Source organism: Erithacus rubecula (assembly GCF_903797595.1).
Source record: "Erithacus rubecula genome assembly, chromosome: 16".
Taxonomy (NCBI): Eukaryota; Metazoa; Chordata; class Aves; order Passeriformes; family Muscicapidae; genus Erithacus; species Erithacus rubecula.
Window position 1 is genome coordinate 10,419,667 of NC_136668.1, and position 19,928 is coordinate 10,439,594.

The 19,928-nt window shown below is 39.8% G+C and overlaps 1 protein-coding gene across 5 annotated transcripts in view; it reads right to left on the bottom strand.

The window, feature by feature from the left end:
- Positions 1 to 3,312: 3,312 nt before the first annotated feature.
- RASGEF1C (RasGEF domain family member 1C) overlaps positions 3,313 to 19,928 on the bottom strand; it is a 71,268-nt gene continuing 54,652 nt past the window's right edge. For 3 of the 5 annotated variants that reach the window (XM_079320201.1, XM_079320202.1, XM_079320203.1), the window contains exons 8-14: positions 18,878 to 18,980; positions 18,698 to 18,777; positions 17,972 to 18,067; positions 13,587 to 13,682; positions 13,314 to 13,437; positions 11,261 to 11,333; positions 10,269 to 10,865 (exon numbers count right to left, since the gene is read on the bottom strand). In XM_079320201.1, coding sequence (XP_079176327.1) covers positions 10,841 to 10,865; positions 11,261 to 11,333; positions 13,314 to 13,437; positions 13,587 to 13,682; positions 17,972 to 18,067; positions 18,698 to 18,777; positions 18,878 to 18,980 — 597 coding nt within the window. In that variant the 3' untranslated portion in view covers positions 10,269 to 10,840. Of the gene's footprint in view, positions 10,866 to 11,260; positions 11,334 to 13,313; positions 13,438 to 13,586; positions 13,683 to 17,971; positions 18,068 to 18,697; positions 18,778 to 18,877; positions 18,981 to 19,928 lie in introns of all 5 variants that reach the window. The other 2 variants (XR_013776158.1, XM_079320204.1) reach the window with 2 other exon arrangements.

Sequence of the window (19,928 nt, forward strand, 5' to 3'; positions counted from 1 at the left end):
GTGTGTCTAGGAAGACCATCTGGATTTTATGGGAAGTTTCTTGCTGGAAGGCTGATGACAAACCAGTGGTTGGTATTCCTGGCAGGGCAGAGAAGTTGGCATGTGACAGGACCTTGCTGTCTGCCTTTCTTGCCTTGCTGCCTCTTCTAAGTTTTTACTGGGTTTTACCTTTGTTAATTTGACAATGGATGACAGGGCCTCTAACGGGATATAGCAGTTCAGGGATGATTTTGGGAAGTCACAGTTTATGGGAAAAAAGGAAATTAGAAGAAGAGACTCTCAGAACCGACTACCTTTGGAAGCAGGAAAAAATTTTAGGTTCCAAGATATTTTGTTTCTTTCCTGTTAGGAATAAAGATCTTCAGCCTGGAATAGAAAAAGTAGAAATAACTCTAGTACATTGTGAAAACAGAATGAATGGGAGCTGTAACAATTTACTGATTTCAATCAGAGACTTTCAGCTGACAGTTGAAGGAAGAATTAATCTATCAAAAGATATTAATTGGACCCTATTGAAGAAGAAAAGCAGTGTATAAAGGTTGAACCTTCATATCAAGCATACATAAAGAAATTTCCCTCTGAAGCAAAAGCCTTACAATGGATCTTATAGACTATCTCTATTTTATAGAATATTTTATTTTACATATTCTCTAGACAGCAGATTGCAAAGTAATTTCAGCTCCTGCTCTGTGTGCTGAACAAAGCGCTTTCAAAACCACTCCTTTCAAAAGAAAAGCAGGATTGGAAGAAGTTAATTTTCCTTTCTTTTCAGGAGGTGGCAGTGGAGATACAGCAGTGGAGGAATGTCAGCTGGAATTTAGGTGGTGTCTCAGAGAAGGATAAAGTCAGGAGAAATTTGCTGGCCATGACCAGGCTATGTAGCACAAAGTGACAGTTCCTCTAGAAATGGCCATTTCAAAGTCAGAAATGAGGCGAAGAACACTGAAGAATCAAACTTAGTCTTTCCAAAACTCAGGAAATTCATTTGAGTGTAGTTACAGCCACTTCTGTCAGCCCTTATGGTATTTACTTTTGTTTATGTGAGAAATATCCTTCTTTAATTAGACTTGCAATGCCAAATGCATGCACAGCTTGTGGAGTTAGCAACACACAATGCAACTATGTTTTAGATTGCTTTGTACAGCAGAGTACATTACAATTCAGTGTTACTGTGCTGCTGGGACACATTTGTAAGTGTATGAAAAGATACATTCAAACCCTCTGCTTCAAAATGAAGTTTTGTAAGGTCCCTCTTTCAAGTGCCTTACCGCAGGAGGTGATCCATCCTCCCAGCAGCTCTTCAGGAGATACAGATTTTATCTGGTTTTCTCATTATTTGGATACAAAATTTAAAGCAAGAGTCATCTGCCTTGCCCAAAGCCTCAGAAACACTCCAAGGCAGAGCCAAAAATTCCTGGCTTTCAGTACTTCCAGTGCTGTGCTTGCTTTCTTTTAATTACAGATGTATTGGTTTTATTTTTCCTCCCTCTGATTAGTGTCAGAGGGTGACTGATTAGCAGTTGTGCTTTGCCTTTAGTTGTTTATGGATTCTACAATTCCATGGTTTGATTTTTACACTGACAGAGAGATTTTCTTCGGTTCCCTCGAATGTGTGGGAGCAGCTGCATCTTTGCTTGGGACCTCAGGGACAGAATAATGACAATACTGTCTCTTTATAAGGGATAGAACTGATGGAAAAACCACCACAAGAATTTCTAAGATATATCAGGCAAACTATATTATTCATTTCACAAATCACTGTAACTACTGATCAAGGGAGCCAGTGTCCCAGATATGTAATATGCATATGTAAATTCAAAGAGATAATAGGAGTTTGGATGTGTGGATCAGCAGAAAGGCAGAGTGAGAACCCACTGACAGTTGTATTTCCATTCCATGAAAGTTTGTTTTTATAAAGGAAAAATTTTAAATAGTATTTTTATTATTATTCTTTTTAGATTATTCAGTAGAATAGAAAAAATGCAAAAAATATTCAGCCAGGTGAAAAAAAAAAACAACGTATGGTTATGGCTTAGGGACATTTTCCTTTTTTAAGAGTTATTAGAATTTTTCTTAGAAAAGCAGTGACCCAGAAACTTTGTGTGAGCACGGGCACTTGTGCTCATTCCCATGTGCACTGGGGAACATCTGTGGCCAGGTAATAGCATGGTTCTCCCTGAGCTGTGGCCAGTGAGACTGGAACAGCCTCTGCTGCCCTCAGCGTGTTCTGGGTGTGCTGGGGACACAGTGCCCTGAGCAGCTGGCAGCTCACCAGGAGCAGGGAGTGTTCCCTCCAGTGGGCACACTAGCTTTCATTTCAGTGATCCACTCCTTTCACTGGAAAGCTCACAGAGATGGTTGAAACTTGGACTTTTCCCACTCTCTGTGGCACAGCTGGGCCTCCTGAGGATTGAAATGTTTTAGCCTTTTAGAGAATTGGGGGCTTCACATGGGAAGCCTGAATAAGCCACAGTTTACAGGAAATTCAGACAGATGACTCAACAGTTCCTTTTGGCAAGATCCCTGGCACTGTAAGAACACTGCTGGAGAGGAGGTTGCACATCCCAGTTCTGCAGGTTTTGGAGTCAGTGACACCACTGTCATTGAGCCTTGTCCCTTGGAGACAGCAGCAGGACCAGCTGTGCTGAACAGCAGTTACACACCAGTTATACACTCTCAGAAGTGTCCTGGTGCAGGTGCCAAATGTTACATCAAGGGAACTCCACCACTTCTGTCTACACAAGTTTCACCCCTGAGCCTCTTTCTTCTTTAACAGAATTTTAAGCTGCTTGAACCAACCATGTCTCTTACATTGTTACTGAAATGGGACCCTCATCTCAGTAGCCCCTCTCAGTTTGTTTGTATTGCCATCAGCAATACAAATATTAAAAGAACACATTTTAACATCAGTTGTACCACAGATTGTTATAGAAACAAATTAAAAATTCTCACTCTCAGCTTTTTGCTCCTATTATTATGAAGTTTCCATTCTACAACTTCTATTTGGGAAAATATTTAATTATGGGAACTGTGAATCTGTCTCCTTTCCTTGCAGGGCAATGTTCTGAATATATAAGGATGAAGAGAGAAGCAGTAAAGTGGAAATGAGAAAGAGCAGAAACCACAGATTTCTTTCTACACGCATATTCATGAACTGTTGTGTAGCATCAGGGACATCTCTGTAATTTTTGAATTTCAAAGCAATGTGAGTTTCTTCACAACATATCCTGTACATTTGCAGTAGTTGAGATCTTTACTATGTATAAAACCAAAGAAAAAAATCCACACCAAAAAAAAGCCGAGCCTTTTTTTTTTTTTTAATATTATTCTTATTTGACACTCACATTACAAAATTTAGAAACCATAGACAGTTCAGGCAAACTGTTAAAACACAGTATAAATTAGGGGGGGGGGTTTAATATATAAATTCTATACATAGGTAAGTTAGCTGGAACATGACTGACAAAAAGGATTTCATAACAATCTTACCACAAGTGTATAAAAAGGCATGGGAGTAGGATGGGCACTATCATCATGAATGCAGGTTAAGACATTTTCTACAACAGCTATAAAGCGTAACAATGACCATGCTATTCTCGCAGTGTTTATGTGGGCTACAGGATGCATATCACCAATAACATTTTGCAAGATCTATGTACAGTCACAAAATCATAACAGCCACTTTCAAGTAACTTTACTGTTTCCTGCCTGTAGAATTAATAAAGTGTTGGTGTTTGTTCTGGGAATTTCTAACAAAGCTACATGGTTTGAGTATAATGGATGAGTTAAAAGTTGGACTCGATCATCTTAAAGGTCCTTTTCAACCTAAATGATTCTACAATTTTATGATTCTATGGTAGAGGGATTTCAATTTGACCTGAAAATGCTAATCACAACATGAATTTTTTAATTGAATGAAAAAGATACAGGAAAAGCACAGCTCCTCATTGCTATCACTCACATGATTAATACATACCACTCTTTTAAGCCATATTTATTTCTTAGCTTGATTCTTTTTAAAACTCAAACTAGTAATTTAGTTCCTATTTATCCAAGCACAGTTGTAAAAAGGAGTAACACCAGAAGGAATGTAGAACTAAAATTTTGATATTATTTTGGGGTAATTTTTTGAAAGGATGTTCTTCCCAGGTAACCCTGGGCCTGTAATGCAACTTTTGAATTTCTCAGTCTGAAAATAAAGACAATTCTGCTTACCCATTTTTACTCTGTGCTTTTAGGTCTGTGACTAAATAGTATTATTCTAATAGTTTTAGAATACTATGTTCTCGGAATTTAGGTTTAAGATAATTGATAGTCACTGTTGCTAAAAGTGAAAAGAAGACTTAAAATACAATCTTTCACCTTTATAAGTCGATGAATGCTTGCTAAGAGTTCTGAAATCCAGAGGATAATTTATTTTCCGTCTATGTTGTGTACTAGTAATGGTTTTTTTACAGACCCCTAAGGGAAGTACTTGTACATTGGTAATAATCAGACTTTGAAACACTTGAATTTAATAGCTCTGTGTGTGCATCTTTCACTAAGTTTTAATAATTTTGACTATTGTACTGGAACAATTCCTTCTGGTTCAAGGCAAGGACAGACAGTAAGTGATAACCCAACTTGGGCTGCTAAAGAAATACAGGTGATGTCAACAGTCTAAAATACAGCCCCCATTTTCTCTATTCTGTTTGCCCACAGACCAATCATCAAAAAACCATCATATGTTCATTTCAAAAACACTGGAATTTTAAAAGCATAATTCAACATAATGAAAGCAGTGATTTAGTACTGACCAGTAATAGTTCACTGAGGAAGTTATGTTTCTCTAAAAGATAGCTGGAATATGAAATTTTCTGTTCAGAATTCCATCAGATGGGGCTTTGTACCTTTTAGAAGGAAGGTTCCTTTACAAACATTTAACTTGTAGGATTCCTGAGCTCTGAACTCCTAAGTCTTCTGCATTCTAGGAGGCCTGGGAACATTGCTACACTGCAATATTAATCTGGGTTGGCAGTTTTAAAGCCATGGGGATGAAAAGAGAGAAAGATTCCTATTCTGTTATGACAGATCTGGAATATGAATACAGAGCCTTTGTATGGCAGAAAGCTAGAAAAATGTTCCTTTGGCATTTCACAAGAGCTGTTTATGGAGCAAAATACCACTTCTGTGGAGGGAAAGGCATCAAGGGAGGAGTGAGCAGTCCAAGCCACTCTGAATTTACAGCTCTGGCCATGGAGCAGGGCAGGAGAGCTAGGCAGGAGTTATTCTAATTATCTAAGCTGAGGCTACAGCCTGAGTTTCAGGGTTTCTGAGGTTTTTTTCTCCCATGCAGAGTGTATGAAATACCAGCCATACAAGCTATTTGCTCCCTAGCTGCACTTGCATAATGTAATAATGCAGGATGAGCATTAGCTTTAGTGTACTAAGTATTTTTTTGCATATCTGAAAATATGCAGAAAGAATTGCAAAGGAAATTAATAAAAACCAGATTAAACTTCATATCTGTTCCATCTAAAAAAGTAATTGGTTCAGCTGTTCTACAGAGCAGGGAGCAGTGGTTTCAGGGAAAGGGACATGCTCTAGGTAATATTAAAACAAAATTATTGGTAACATTTTCTGCACCAGTATTTCATAGTATTCTCTCCTGCCTTTGCCTGCCCAGCTGCCATTGATATTAACAGAAGATATTTTGTTCCCTCTGCTGCCATGCAGTGAAAAATGGAAGTATTTATAATAATTTTAAAAATACTGATTTTTCATAGATCTTAAAATCTCTGTCAACTAAGTAACAAATTCTTAACTGTTTTAAGTCCATTAGAGAAAACCTCTTTTGATTCAAAGAATTTTCTTCTAATCATTCTGTTGGGTGGATAAGGAAGTATAGTAGGCTTTGCCTCAGGTGAACTTCCAAGAACTTTGTCTCTCTCCAAAGGGATGTGTCCCAGCATCCCAAAGCAGAGTGCAGGCTCAGCTTTGTCCAGGAGCATCCCTGTGCCTGTGCTGCCATCCTGAGCTGGGTACAATGTGTGCTGTTCCCCAGCCACACTTCAGGAGTGCCCTGCACCACCTACAGAGGGAATTCCACTCGGCAGGTAATGCTAGAAAGGACAAAAGAAAAGACAGCTTTGGCCCACAGTTGAGTCTCTGAGCAGTAACAAAGGGGCTTTTCCTTGTTTCCTTGTCACTCCCCAACCCATTCTGCAACTACAACAATGGAAATAATCAATTCACAATCAAAGGGGGTTTAATTTCCAATGAGGGAGTAATTTGAGACAGTATGACTAATTTCTACCAGTATAAAAAGAGAAAAAAGGTTCTTAAACCCAGAAAGTCAAATTTTGCTCTCAGGCATGAATTAATTCATTGGATGAGATTTAGTCCTTGAATTTGCTGCTGAAACTTCAACAATGTCAAAGAAAACTTTTGCTAAGTCTAGACTTTCACCCTATTAAGTTCACGTCTTATCTGAAAGTTCTACCTGGCACAGAGACTATACCAGCTGGCAATACAGTTTAATACCTGTGAATAACTAAAAATTGTACTACAGTTAATAATTGCAGAACTGCTCCAAAGCCCATCAAAATTAATTGGGGATTTTCCTCTGGTACATTTCTGTGCTTGGAATCAGTCTCATTCCATGGAACACAGTCATTGCTAGGCCAGAGACAGTTAACTGTGTAACATTTTTACATTGATATGCACACCTATCTTTTCTACTAACAGGTCTTTTCAGTTGATGATTCCAATTACATATCCAGTGATCTGAGTTCTGTTCTAAACTGGATTTACAGTCATTTGCAATCCAGTGCTCATGTGCTTTAAGAAAAGGTGCATATACTATTGCAATAAAACATGATGAAATAACCAAGATATCAGGAAGGGGCAGGTTTAATTTTAACTGAGTGATTATCTTGTTACCACTGACCACATCATAAAATATTCTCGAGCTGAGAAAAATATCTCTACATTTAAATTATTTTTTGTTTTAAGTGCTTTAGCAGCTGTCCAAACTTTTTAAAGTGACACCTCAGCAGAAGCTGAGATCACAGTTTGCTCTATTCACATGGGGAGCTTCCAGAGATGTACAACAGGATTGTATTCATTGCCTAAGAGAGGGAATAATAACAGTCTAATCAGAGTACTCTCTGCATAGAGTGCTTGACTCATTTGGAGTTTCTGCCCTGAAAATTTAGTCATGCCCAGCTGCCCTACATCCATGCACCTTTAATTCATTGTGACTGTAATGTGACTGACGCTGATGTGAAATTGAGGGCAACATTGTATGATTAAGTCTTTTGAAAGGCATTGAACAAGTTCATCTACTGACTTCACACAAGCTGTAGGCACACAATTCCCTACTTGCTTTGCACTGAGCTTTATACCTAGCCCTGTATTGCAGGATGGCACACTCAAGAAATGGAAAAATTGGACTTTTGTTACCATTCTGATTACAATGGAGGAGGTGCAGAAGTGATTTCATGTATTTGGGTCTTTTAAAATACTGCTGTATACCAGAAACTAAGTTAATGCTTCTGCAAGACTGTCATATTCACATCTTTACCAGCTTAGGGGTTTGATACCAACACTGCTGACATACAGGTCTAGTTTTGCTCTGTTCTCTGTGTAGCATTAGTTCAAGCAGCTGCCAGGGAGTGAATCCACTCAAGGAAGCAGAATTAGGCCACAACATCACTACAAGCAACTTGTCTAGATGTTGGTCTAATGACTGCATGCCTTACAGTGGTTTAGTGCTTGTTGGGAAGTGATCCTTTATTTTCAGCATGGCAGCAGTCCTTTATGCTTTTATTGCAAGAAAAATGGATTACTGGACATGTCTGTGTTCTCACTTTCACGTAATATTAATATATTTTCAGAAGAAATCTACTGCCCAAGTTTCATTCTTTGTTTTCAGTTGCACTGGTGCTTGTTGGTGAAGCAAGGCTCTAATCCTGCTCCTGCCAGGTAGGAGCTGTTCACCCTGGTTAGGCCAAGAAGGATTAGAAATGCAACCAACAGCTGCAATTTAAGGCTTACAATGTTTAAAATTATGTGAAGACAAGCTATGGCTCCAGAAGTCCGTTTTTCAAAAGCCCTGTCTTCTCATTTTAAGTTGTTTTGCACTCTCATCTCCAAGTCATTTTGCAAAGAGCAGAGAGTGTCTCTGGAGATAAAATACTACAGATTAATGTGCCACATGCCTCTATAAAGTGCTACTCCCCAAGAGATGAGGATGTTTAACACCTCTGAAAAAAGACCTTTAAAATGTGTGGCTATATAAAGGCTAAAGAATAATTTAGTGCTTCTGATAGTTCCACTAAGCCCTTAATACCCACCTAAATCTGACCTTTATGCTTCAATTTAAGCACTGAGGTTTGAAAGTTTTGGACTACAAAATTGGTTTAGTTTGCAACAGTGATGAGCTTTAGGATATCTAATTGAACTTGTACTTCCAAAATTGTCCAAATTCATGGAAGGTGCCCCAAAATACAAGGAAATATAATGAAAAATCACATTTTGATTAATTGTCACTGTCTTATAATCTCATCTGTACCAACCTCTAGTGGCTCATTAGAAAAGGAGTGAGGATTTCCATTTTAAAAAGCAGGTTTTAAGAAAGGGCCCATCCACCTACACTGGGTTTCAGATAAGCAAACCCCCATATTTCCACTGTGAAGTCACACTGTTCCTGTTAAAAATATGCAGATAGTAACAAAAATGGCCATTTAGCAAACACACTTAAACATTAGCATTGTTGTAGTTACGTTTATGGTTATTGCTCTGGATTCATCTGAAATTTAACAGGCTTTTAATGGCTTCATTTTGGAAATGGTTCTGCCTGAAGGAACAGCTATATATGTATAGTTTCTCTGTATAGCTCTCAGCTCATGTACAAAAATTAACAAACAGCAGATTCACAGTATCAGCAGAACAGTCATCATTCTGTGGCTGCAATGATGCTCTACCATCCTTACACTTAATTCTTCCATACAAAGCTTGAATAAACACATTAGAGTTTTATGTCCCCCCATCTGAATTAATATGTTGATAGATCTACATGAAAAGGAGATCTGAAGTTCTGCTTCAAGCCCTGTTTGCAAATCCAGAAGAATCCATCCTGCTCAGCAAGTGGATTCAGTGAGCCAGACTGGGCTCCCACAGGCCATAGCCCAACAGAGAACTGCTCTGCAGACACATCAAACCTGGAGTGCACCACACAGCATTCTCAGGTTGTTGCCCTCAAAGACCAGCCTGCCAATGTCTCCAGGTCAACAGCTCACTCAGGCACTCAGAGGCCTGGCAGAGGGCAGGAACAGTTCCAGTTTTCTGGCTGAACAGGCCAACACAGCCAGGTTTTGTGATTACCCTAATTTTTCAAAACACTACAGCCACTTGGAATCACTCTGTGCTGAAATAAAACTATTACTGATTTCAATGAAAGGGTTACATCTTTCTGTAGTAGGAACATCTGAAAAGGTAGCACCAAGTCAATAACAAAAATGCAAAGTTCGGTATGATGTGACATTTAGGTTTCATTTAAGCTTTTTGAGATATTTTCTGGGGCAGTTAGGGACATTCCTTCAACACACAGACAATAAGTCTACTGTTAGGGTTTAGTTTTGAATCTAATATAGTTCATTATCATTTAATGTATCTCTCACAGTAGCACCTTGATTATTGTACAACCTTAAACACGAGACATAGTCCCTGTGTCATGTTATCTGTAAGGAAATGGTGAATTTTACATCCTAAAAGTAAAAAAGACAAAAATGGTTATCTGCTCATGAATGACAAATTCTTTATGTGTTCATTCCAGTCTGGAACCCTTTGTCCTTTTAAAGCATACCACGTAGTTCCCAAGTTCAGAGCAATTACCCCCTATCCTCCTAAGTATCATGTTACAAAAGAAACAATACTATGTTAATTGGAACCTGATAGAAATGGTAATGCAGTACCTTTTTAATTTGAGTGTGATAAAACCCCTTAAAAGATGCAACTGGCATCAGCAGATTTAGGGAATACACTACATACATTAAATAGAGGTAAGCTGAGTCCAGAGTCATTTGCTTCTTCATTCAACCTCAGAGGTGGTGGGGGTGTCTTTAAGCAGCACTGTCAACCCTCTGTGCCCTCCTCAGATTCACAGTAAGGAAAGCAACAGGAGCAGTGGAGGATTAACTAAGCGAGTCACACTCCAGGCTCTGTCCAAACAAACCCCGGGCTCAGCACACAGCCCCTGCTGACCTGTGGGAGTGCTGTCAGTCCTCATCCCTGCAAGCTCAAACTCAGCAGTCAGTGCTTTGTTCAACAAGGCTGGGGGACTGCTAATGCAAGATAAAGTTTTTTTTCTTCATTCAGCAATTAACCAGATTGCTGTTGTCTGTCTTTGAGTTAATTTTACAATCCTCGGAGATTTAAAGAACTGCTGTCTGAAGCACCTGCTTCTGAAATACTCTTGTGTATTTTTGCTTTCCTTTTTTATACTTTTCCATTCTCTGTTGCAGTACCGTGATTCTCTCTGCTCCTGGCTTTCTTGCATTTTCCTTCAGAGGCAAAATTACAGCGATCCTGATGCAGTTTGGGCACAGCCACAAATAGTCTGTTTGTCTGTCCTCTCTCTGTCTCATAGTTAGAAAAGCATCATTGTGCACACAGTTCTGTTGATTTCAGTGGATGAATCCAGTTCATCCATCATGTTAGACAGTCAAAAAAAAAAAAAAAATCCAACAAAAAAACTCAAAAGAAATTGTCTAAATCCCAAACAGGCATCTTTGGAATCAGTAGTGCAAAATGTTTGCCGATTTCTTTTCCTTGACCTACTGTAATAATCTCTCAATCTTCAAGTCTTTCCTAAAATAGTGGATCTGTAAATGTAAAACATAAGGACAATTTTTTAAAAAAAGCAAATTTAAAGGCTTGGGTTGTTTTAATCGCTATCTTCCTATTTTCACTTATATCAAACCATTACACATCTCTTAGAAGAGCTGCAAACTGTTGGGAGATCCAGTTGACCTGGGGCATTCTTCATCTGTGTCAGGCTTTTGCATGAGTACAGCAAACTGAGAGTATTCTTTACAGGGAGGATAATTTGAGATTAAAATGAGCTTTTATCAGTGGAGCCTCAGCTCTGCAAATTAGTTTTAAATGAAAGAGACCTCCCTCAGAGGTGACAGCTTAAATAGCTGCACTTCACAAGCTTTGGTATCAGAGCAGTCATTTGGAGATACTTTAGAAATGAGCTGATAAAATGAGAAGTTACCTTAAGGATTTCCACCTGTCTTTTTCTGTCTGGTTTTCTGGACTTTCACTTTCATAGGAAGCCAGATACAAACCTGGAAACAGTAAATACATGTTACTTCCAACAGCATCAGTAACCCCCATCCCTCTGCCTTCTTGTATGTCCTTTTGTATCACACTGAAAGAGAAATTTTAAAACTCCATGGTGCCTCATGTAGCTGGTAATCAGTGGGACACTGATATTTAGCTCACATGTCTATCTTGGAAAGCTGTTACGTTCATTTTGGTGGAACAGTAAAGGAACCCAGAGTTAAAATATGTTAGTGTGACCTCATTAAAATATTAAGCAATTGAATCATCTCTGGTTTTGCATACAGAGATCTGGGCCCATTCCCTCCATCAGAGCACTGCTACTCAAAAGTTATATGAACTTCCAAAAGAGAGACAGTGAGAGCTGGCACCTAAACATAAGCTTCTAAAAACTAAGGATATTCTCATCACAGAACAAAACTTTATGTTCCTCAATCTTTTTAAAGCTTATGGGGACATGGTATCTTAAATGGATACACAATACCCTCAAGGTAAGACTGAGTTACAGAAACCAGAGAAGGAATGACGTGCAAGAAAATAAATCTGTCCTTTTTTCCCCCCGGAAATCTTCACACTGTAGGATGCATTTTATGACACCAAAATGAGTCTAGATTGTAGAGCCTCCTCTGCGAAAGCTGCATTAATATCTCACTGTCTTCACTGAATCACAGGCTGTAATTTGTGCTCACACACATTTCCTCATTTGACTGTTTCATGTTTTAATGCTGGAACCATCTCAGCATTCAAGTCTATGCTACAAATGCATTGTGTTTCAATATTCCAGTGCTGGCCACCATTCCTCCACGTGTGACAAGCACAGTGCAGCTGCATTTCCCATGCCACTGCTGAATTTCTCTCAGATACCCTCACACCTTTCATTCAGGGCAGTTCTTTCTATTCTGCACTGCCCCTGGGTAATGGGTGAGTCTTTCTGTGGCTTCTGCAAAGGGCATTTCACAAAAGCAGTATGAATATAGGGGAGGACATGAGGGAGAAAATCTGCAAACAATTAGTGGGTTGAGGTCACTCTTTTTTAGTCCAATAGCCTGAAAACTGTACTTTTACTTTAGAGCCTAAAACAAGAAGAAATACCTTCATCTTATCTCCTTTTGATACATATTACTTTAATCACATTAATTATTCTATTTTGGCAGTCATTCTTAAGATTTAAGCAGGATTTTAGAAGCAGTATTTTGCTTTCTGTAGTAGTCTGTGAAATAAAAGCTGCCTGGTCTGATTACCTTGGATTAGTACAGAAAACTGCCTAGAGAATGAAGAAAAAATAAACCCACCACCAGAATAGCTTACGGGAATGTTTCTATAGACAATTCTGTGCGTGACAATGTAGAGAGACACAGCTGACACAAACCAATATGAAGTGACAGTCTGACATGCTGGATACCAGACTGACAAGGACAGAAAATTATAAAAAGACAATCAGAGGAATAATTTCAGAATAAGGTTTTCATAGCTACAGCTGAAATGAATAGAAAAGGTTTTCTTAAAAAATTCTTTTCTGTACATAACGTGTGTCATTGCTGTGGAGGAGGAGTTCGGCTGGACTCCATCACCCTGGGCTGTGTTTACTGAAGAGATGACAGCACTGGTTTGTGAAAGAGATTAGCTCTGGCTCCATCAATCACAGAATGAGTGGGTAAGGGACAGCTGACATTCACAGCAGCCCATGACATGCTTGTGTGGCCTCTTTTTGTCATTACAAAAATAGGGCCACAATGGCAGCTTCCTAGACAGTGCCTTACAGAGAACTACAGAGAGGAGAAAAGCCATCAGGCAGCAGCTTCATGTGCTAGAAGGTTGTATTTGCAAAAACACATTGGTAGACTGAGGATAAACAAGCTGTTTGGCAGGAAAGCTAGGAAACAGCTGGGACTGGTCAGTGAGAGAAATCACCAAAGCATGGATCAGGGTGTTAGTAGTGATGAAGAGAAACATTTTCAGTGATGAGTGATTGTACAAAGTCTTACCATCTTCAGTAAAAATGGGAGCAGTGTGCAAGTAGTGGATGATGTTAGGGTCTTGCTCAAATGGACACTCCACTTGCTTCCATGTTATAAATTCTCCTACTTGCTTAGCCAGTTCCAGAAATTTCTGTAAACATAAGATCATTCCACTCAGATATAGTAAGATTACCTACTATTCAGTGTTTGATGGTCTGCACTGAAAATTGCAGGCCAATAGTCTCAGATAGTCCCTTGGCTATTGGAATGGGATAGGTAAAAATGTTTTTCAGGTCTTACTTCAAAGTTGACGTGTCCATTTGGAAGGCGATTAGCACATCCCTCATTCAAAAAATAAATGTCTTTGATCAATAGGCTGAAGAAGGGGATCACAATCTGTGGAGAGAAATGACATAACCATTATCTTTTCAGTTCAGTATTTTCTCTGCATGAAAGAACAACTCAATTGGGAGAGATGAGAATACAGAAGTATTAACTTTTGAGTGTGCAGTGCACTTAAAAAGAGTACAGCAACAGGCAGGCAAAAGGGCAGTAGTGTCTAGAGAGACCTTCAGCCACCTTCAGAAGGTATACTGATGAAAGTGAACTGAACACAGTGTTCACTGAGCACAATAACATGACTAAGAAAATGCTAAGAGCCCAGTTTATTATCAGCATCACTGTCTGATGACAACATCAGACAGCAAAGAGCAAAATAACTGTGCAGAACTCTTCCTTTTCCTGTTGTGTCCTTATAAGCAGAGATGTTGAACACACAAATTGAGCAATTTAAACAGATGGGAACCAAAGAATCCATATTGTCCCTGGACAAGGAAAGACAGCATAAAATTTGAAAACCAAGGACTTGTCTACAAACAGTTAATCAGGAGCTGTTTCATTTTCAACAGCTCTATGCATGGCTACCTCTTGAGGTATGTAATTTCCTTCCTGGTGCTTGATTAGTACAACCTGCTTCTCCAAATTAACCTGAAGACAACAGGATTGAAAATATTAAGTTGGTTGACAGGAAACTGCTAACAGTAGCCAGAGAGACCACTGTAGTTCTCAAAATTAGCCCTGGCTATCATCCAGGGCAGAGTGGCATATAGCAATGATCCAAGCCTTCCCTAACCCATCAGAGTTGGGTCATAGTTTGCTATGAAAGAAGTCTGGGTAGGACTTTTGAAATTGATGGAATTACAAGCAGGGATAAATAAATTTTATGCCAGATGTTCTACAGCAGAAAGCAGTAACATCCTGAAGTGCATCCTCAATCTCAGCAGAGATCCAGAGAGAAGCAGACTCCCTAAGGGTCCTTTGTCTCACAGCTCAAAGGGAAAAGAGAGATAAAACAAAGGAGTCCATGAGAGCTGACAGTCAAACCTCAGTCTGCCCACCTCTCCAGCAGTGGCACTGTGACAGCAAAAGGCTGCTTGGGGGAGTTGAGCTGAAGGTCAGCTGCCCCTGTGAGAATTTTCCTGTGGCAGAAATATCTGTCTTTTAAACCACAAAGTACAAACTAAACCACCATGAACATAAAACACAGTGCATGGCAGTGTCCAAATGTTTCCACTGGTCTGGTTGTGTATTAACTGAATTGGAGCTTATTAAACAGCACCAAAGCTAAAGAGCCCTCATGGCAAGCAAGAACAGCCAAGAAAGTAATCCTTTAGTAAAGTATTTTATGTTATTCTATCTCATGCTGTACATCAGCTGTAGCAGGATATGAAATGGACTCAGAACAGGATTGGCAGCTGTTATTTTCCAGTCTATATGGATGCTACAATGTTGTGATGCTCCAATGAGTGTGAACAAGCCATAGAAGTTGAAACATTGAGGCAAGGAGTCCACAAGCTACTGCCAGTGTGAGTTGTGAAAATCGAAGCCAATTTCTGTTCTAGCTAAATTACCACATCCAGTAAACTTCTAAAGATCTGCATCTCTGCTAGTTTTCTTATGGGACAGCCACAAATAAACTCTGGAATGTCACTGCAAACAGCCATAAAAAAGCCTGGACTGACACTCCAAGAGCCACTGGATACTGATCCTGATACATCCCGCTGATAAAATTCAGGAATGAAAACAAAGCACAGCCTTATCCTCCCAAAATGCTGAGCCCTCCTATTAGGGTCAGGTGGAACAATTCCTAGTCAAACTGAGCTAAGTGTGTTTCAGAATTTATTTTCACATTACCCAAACTAGATAAACCAACCTGCAGTAAAGAATACAACTCAATCTATGTGGTTTATTTTCTACTAAAAATGATGATGACTGTAACCAGTGTGGTCTCAAAAGGTGGAAAGATACAGATAGCTGGAGCCAGACACTGATCCCCAGCTAGAAATCACTGCCAGATTCTCTCTACATATTTTTTTGCAGGCAGATGTGAGCTTGTTCTGTCCTGCTCCATTGCCTGGGAGCAAGGTCAGCACCATTAGTGGTACTAAACATGAAGGAAAAGCCTTGCTGAGATGAAAGGTACACAAATGTGGGCTGGATGCCAGGCTAACACAGCTACAGAGCCCCCAGTCAGCTCAGAACATGGCACAGCTCATTCTCATCTCATCCAAAAGGCACTAAACACATACCCAGGGATACCAATTCTCTACACATTTCCATGGAATTGCTGGATTTTTGTCACCATTTATTTCCCCAATTAAAATATATTACTCTGTATGTTTTGCTTTCCAAATTTCTGTAGGAAAAACAACAAAAGTGGTTACAATTATACTCTAATACTGGCTTCACTCCAGCCACTTTGCTAGCATAAAACCTGGGTTAGTGCCAGAAACTCTTATTTCTCTCCATTTCTATCCCCCTTCCATGCCATCCAACCCACCCACATGCTGAAGGACAATTGACTTCTGCAGAAAGAAGAAAGTTAATGAGATCCAACATGTTCTTGCTCCACAGTATCAGACAGAAACAACACACAGCACTGTCCTGTATATACTCCCAACATTTCAAAACCAGAGCCATGCCATGAGTACAATGCAGTTTCCCAGTAGAATGACTTCATTTTGGAACTGTCACAGGTCATTTGACTGCACAGACAAAACCAGACTTACCTACTAACCACTACACCCCTCTGCAAGCACAATTCAGTTTGAAGATAAAAATTTCCTTCAGAGTGAGCTTTGCTATGAGTTTGCCAAGAAACAATATAACATCTATCAAAAAGAAGTGATCATGTTCTTTTGGATGTATTCGAGTTCATTAAAACAAATAAATTATAATCTTGCTTAGAAAAAGAATTCCTTAATCCTACAGAAAACATTACATGATTTGCTGTTTATGACAGTGTAAAACACCCAGTATGATAAGCTACCAAATCATATCCTGGAGCATTTTTCTGAACTAATGTTGTCTACACAAGGAAAACAGAATATGGTGTTTTTCTGGTGTTAAATAGATTCCTTTCAGTCTAATAACCTCTCTGCCATCAGTATTAACCAGCTGGGGGTAGAGATATGACAGAGATTGCTAGCTTCACAGGAAATTAAGTCAAACAATAAAGCAACTGGTTTGAATATCTATGATGGTTGCAGAACTAAACTGCAAAAGCATGTCAGACTGACAGGTCCTCACTGCAGCGTGTGAGAGTTGAAAGAATTGCTTTTCCAGTCACAAACATCCAAATCATCTCTCCTTTGCATACAGAAGTGCTTTTCAGAACAACTCAGTGTACTCCCATTGCAGCTGAGTCAGCCTGCCACCAGATGCTGATCTCATTTCACTATAAATGCTGTGAGATTCCATTAGCTTCAGCAGATTTACATCAAATTTACAGGGGTGTGAGATTAGCATCTGGCCTGGCTCCTCTCGTGAATGAATGCTAAATTCCATATTGTGCTTGTTCATGCAGTATCTACTTTAGCTTTGCCATGCTTAGTGCAGAGATTACCCATTTATAACTATGGGCAATTGCAGTGTAAAACACAAACCCTCTTTCAGACACCAAAAAAATATAGAATTGAATGGAGGAATAAGAAAATTAATGAGAAACATGTTGGGCCACAAAACAGGAGAATCTTAACATCTTGTCAATCTGATTTTTGCAGCATCAGTGACATGTCAGAAAGCTCCACATCTGCCATGAGCACTGATAAAACACTTCAATTCTTGCTCACTGAGATGGTAACAACAAAATGAAATGAAAATTCACAAAGACAGAACCCCAAATTTGCTGCAATGGATTCAGACTAGACTCCCTTGCAGGGCTTGTGGTAAATCATCTTTCTCTAATGTAAATGGAGATCCACCTGGTCTCCATTGCTGTGCCCTTTGCTCTCCATCCCATCTCACACATCACACAATAGGGGCTTCTGTGCCAGAGCCTGGGGCACTGTGCTAACAAAGCACAGCTCCATCACCAAAATAACTTGTTTCAGTCTGGAATACCTGTTCCATCAGGTTTATCAACCTAAACAACGTGAATTTTCCAGAGATGTAGACACTTGTAACAAAGCCCTCCATGCTGCGTGTCCTGCCCTCTCTAACCCTCCCAAAGTCTGACACAAAGATTCGCTTTGGTCCTATCCAGCCTGTTTCAATCACTTTTTAAAATATATTTCACATTTCCAGTTACTGGTGACACATGGAAGGGAGGAGAGCATCTGCACCACGTGTTGGAGGCACAGGAATGCCCCCACCCGTGTGGAGGTGGCTGGGAGTGCCCCACTCACCTTCTCCCTGTTGCTGTGAGCAGTGAGGGACCTGTGGGCAGCGCCCCGCAGCGCTGTGCGGTAGTTGTAGAAGTTGCCAGTAGGGTCCATCTGGTGCTACATGAACAAAACAGCACACGGTGGTTAGAAAGTAGACTGAGCACTCTAGAGATAATTTTACACCCAGTTGTAGCAAACTTCAAAATGTACATCTTTAAAATCCACATGCCTGCAGAACCCCCCATGCACCAAGGGTACAGTGAGAGGTCTACAGCCCATGGCTGTTCATACCTTTGATTTTCCTACTGACAGCTTACTGAGCTTTAATGTGAAGATTAGCACTGCATATTCTATGTGTGCCAAATCCTGGAATCCTCAATACAAAATACAGCCTTGGGTCTTCACTCAACCTCCAAGGTCTGGATTGGGAGCTTTACATTCAGCATCATGTCCATGGCTAAACAAAATATGCATCAGTGAAGCACTGTGGTGTGCATATAGGTACTTTGGGGTTTTTTTAATTCCTCTTATTTATTTGAGTACTCTGAATTCCATCTACATGTCATCAGCTTTACACCCTCCTCACTGCACCTGGGATATTTCAGCTTAGAATCAGGCCCTCTGCCTGTGAAATGTGTCTCCAGACATCTCACACCTGGATAACAATGTGAAATTCCCAAACAAAAATATCCTGAATATACTTAAATCAGCGGATCAGGATTTTTTTTTTTTTTTTTTTTTTTTTACCTCGAGAATGAAAAATTTGGCTGTTTTCACTTTTGACCAAGTCTTCTTTAGCCTGGAAACTGGGCTCATATTCATTCCAGCTATGAGTGAGAGAGAAAAAAACAGAGCCATTGATAAGAGCTGGGGTTTCCTTTTAATCTGTGACAGCTGATGGAAGACCTGGTTAGAAGCTGTACTTACAAATGATTGCCATCAGTGAATTAAAATTCCCTATGTTGAAGCACTCTCGGGCAACGTCAATGAAGAATTCGATGACTTGTGCTCGCTGCTTCTTTTTTGCAGGCTGTAAATTAAAATAAATGAGTATCTGTAATGAGCATATGCAGAACTGGAGGTCATCCTAAGCATTTGTTCCATGCATAGTGTGGCTTCATGCACAGCTTGGGCCATCTGTTTTCAGTCACTGGCCCTAATTCTGTTCCAGCAATCCAGTGGATGCTGGTGACTGGCAGCCTCTGAAATCAAAGTTTTCATTGCAGTGACACAGAAGAAATTCACAGCAATTCCCAGCTCCAGTGACTGTCTCAGTGCTGGAAAAAACAGCCCTGAAGCAGAGCCTCAGCTCCCTGCTGGCCTCTCTGGGCTCATCAGCAGAGACTTCCCTAAGGGCAGGATTTCACACCCCTATAGCAGCAGCATCTTTGTCCCAGAAAGAGCTTGTTTTAATCCCTTTCCCCTCTTCTGTCCCTTTAGCAGCATGGCCAGGCCAAATGATGCATTTAAAATACACATTTTAATTGGACTGGAATTACTCTATCTTTTCTAAAGATGATCTTCAAGTGGTAATTCTTATGTGTCACAGGTAATCAGGCTCTTAAAACTATTATTATTCCTTCTTTCCATACCCTTTTCAAGGAGGAATACATTAATTTAATTTTGATGGGACCAAGTTAAACAAACTAAAACCACTACCAAGTGAAGAAACAGCAACCACAGCTGCACTAATGGGCAGCAGGACAGAGAGCCATGCAGTGGGAATTCACACACAGAGCAGATCTTTAGGATGACAGATAACAAATATGGCTCCACTAGAATCTTTGCTGCAGAAATCTCACAGGATAACTCAAGGCATTTTTTTCCCCTCTTTTTCCCTGCAGGGTTCATTATTCCACACTGTGCTTCTACTGCATCAAGAGAACAGTGCATTCCCCTGTGTGCTGCTGCCTCTGTTTTGCAATATGTTTGTCATTTATCAGGTTGCTTCTGCAAGTGCAACATTACTAAAACTTAC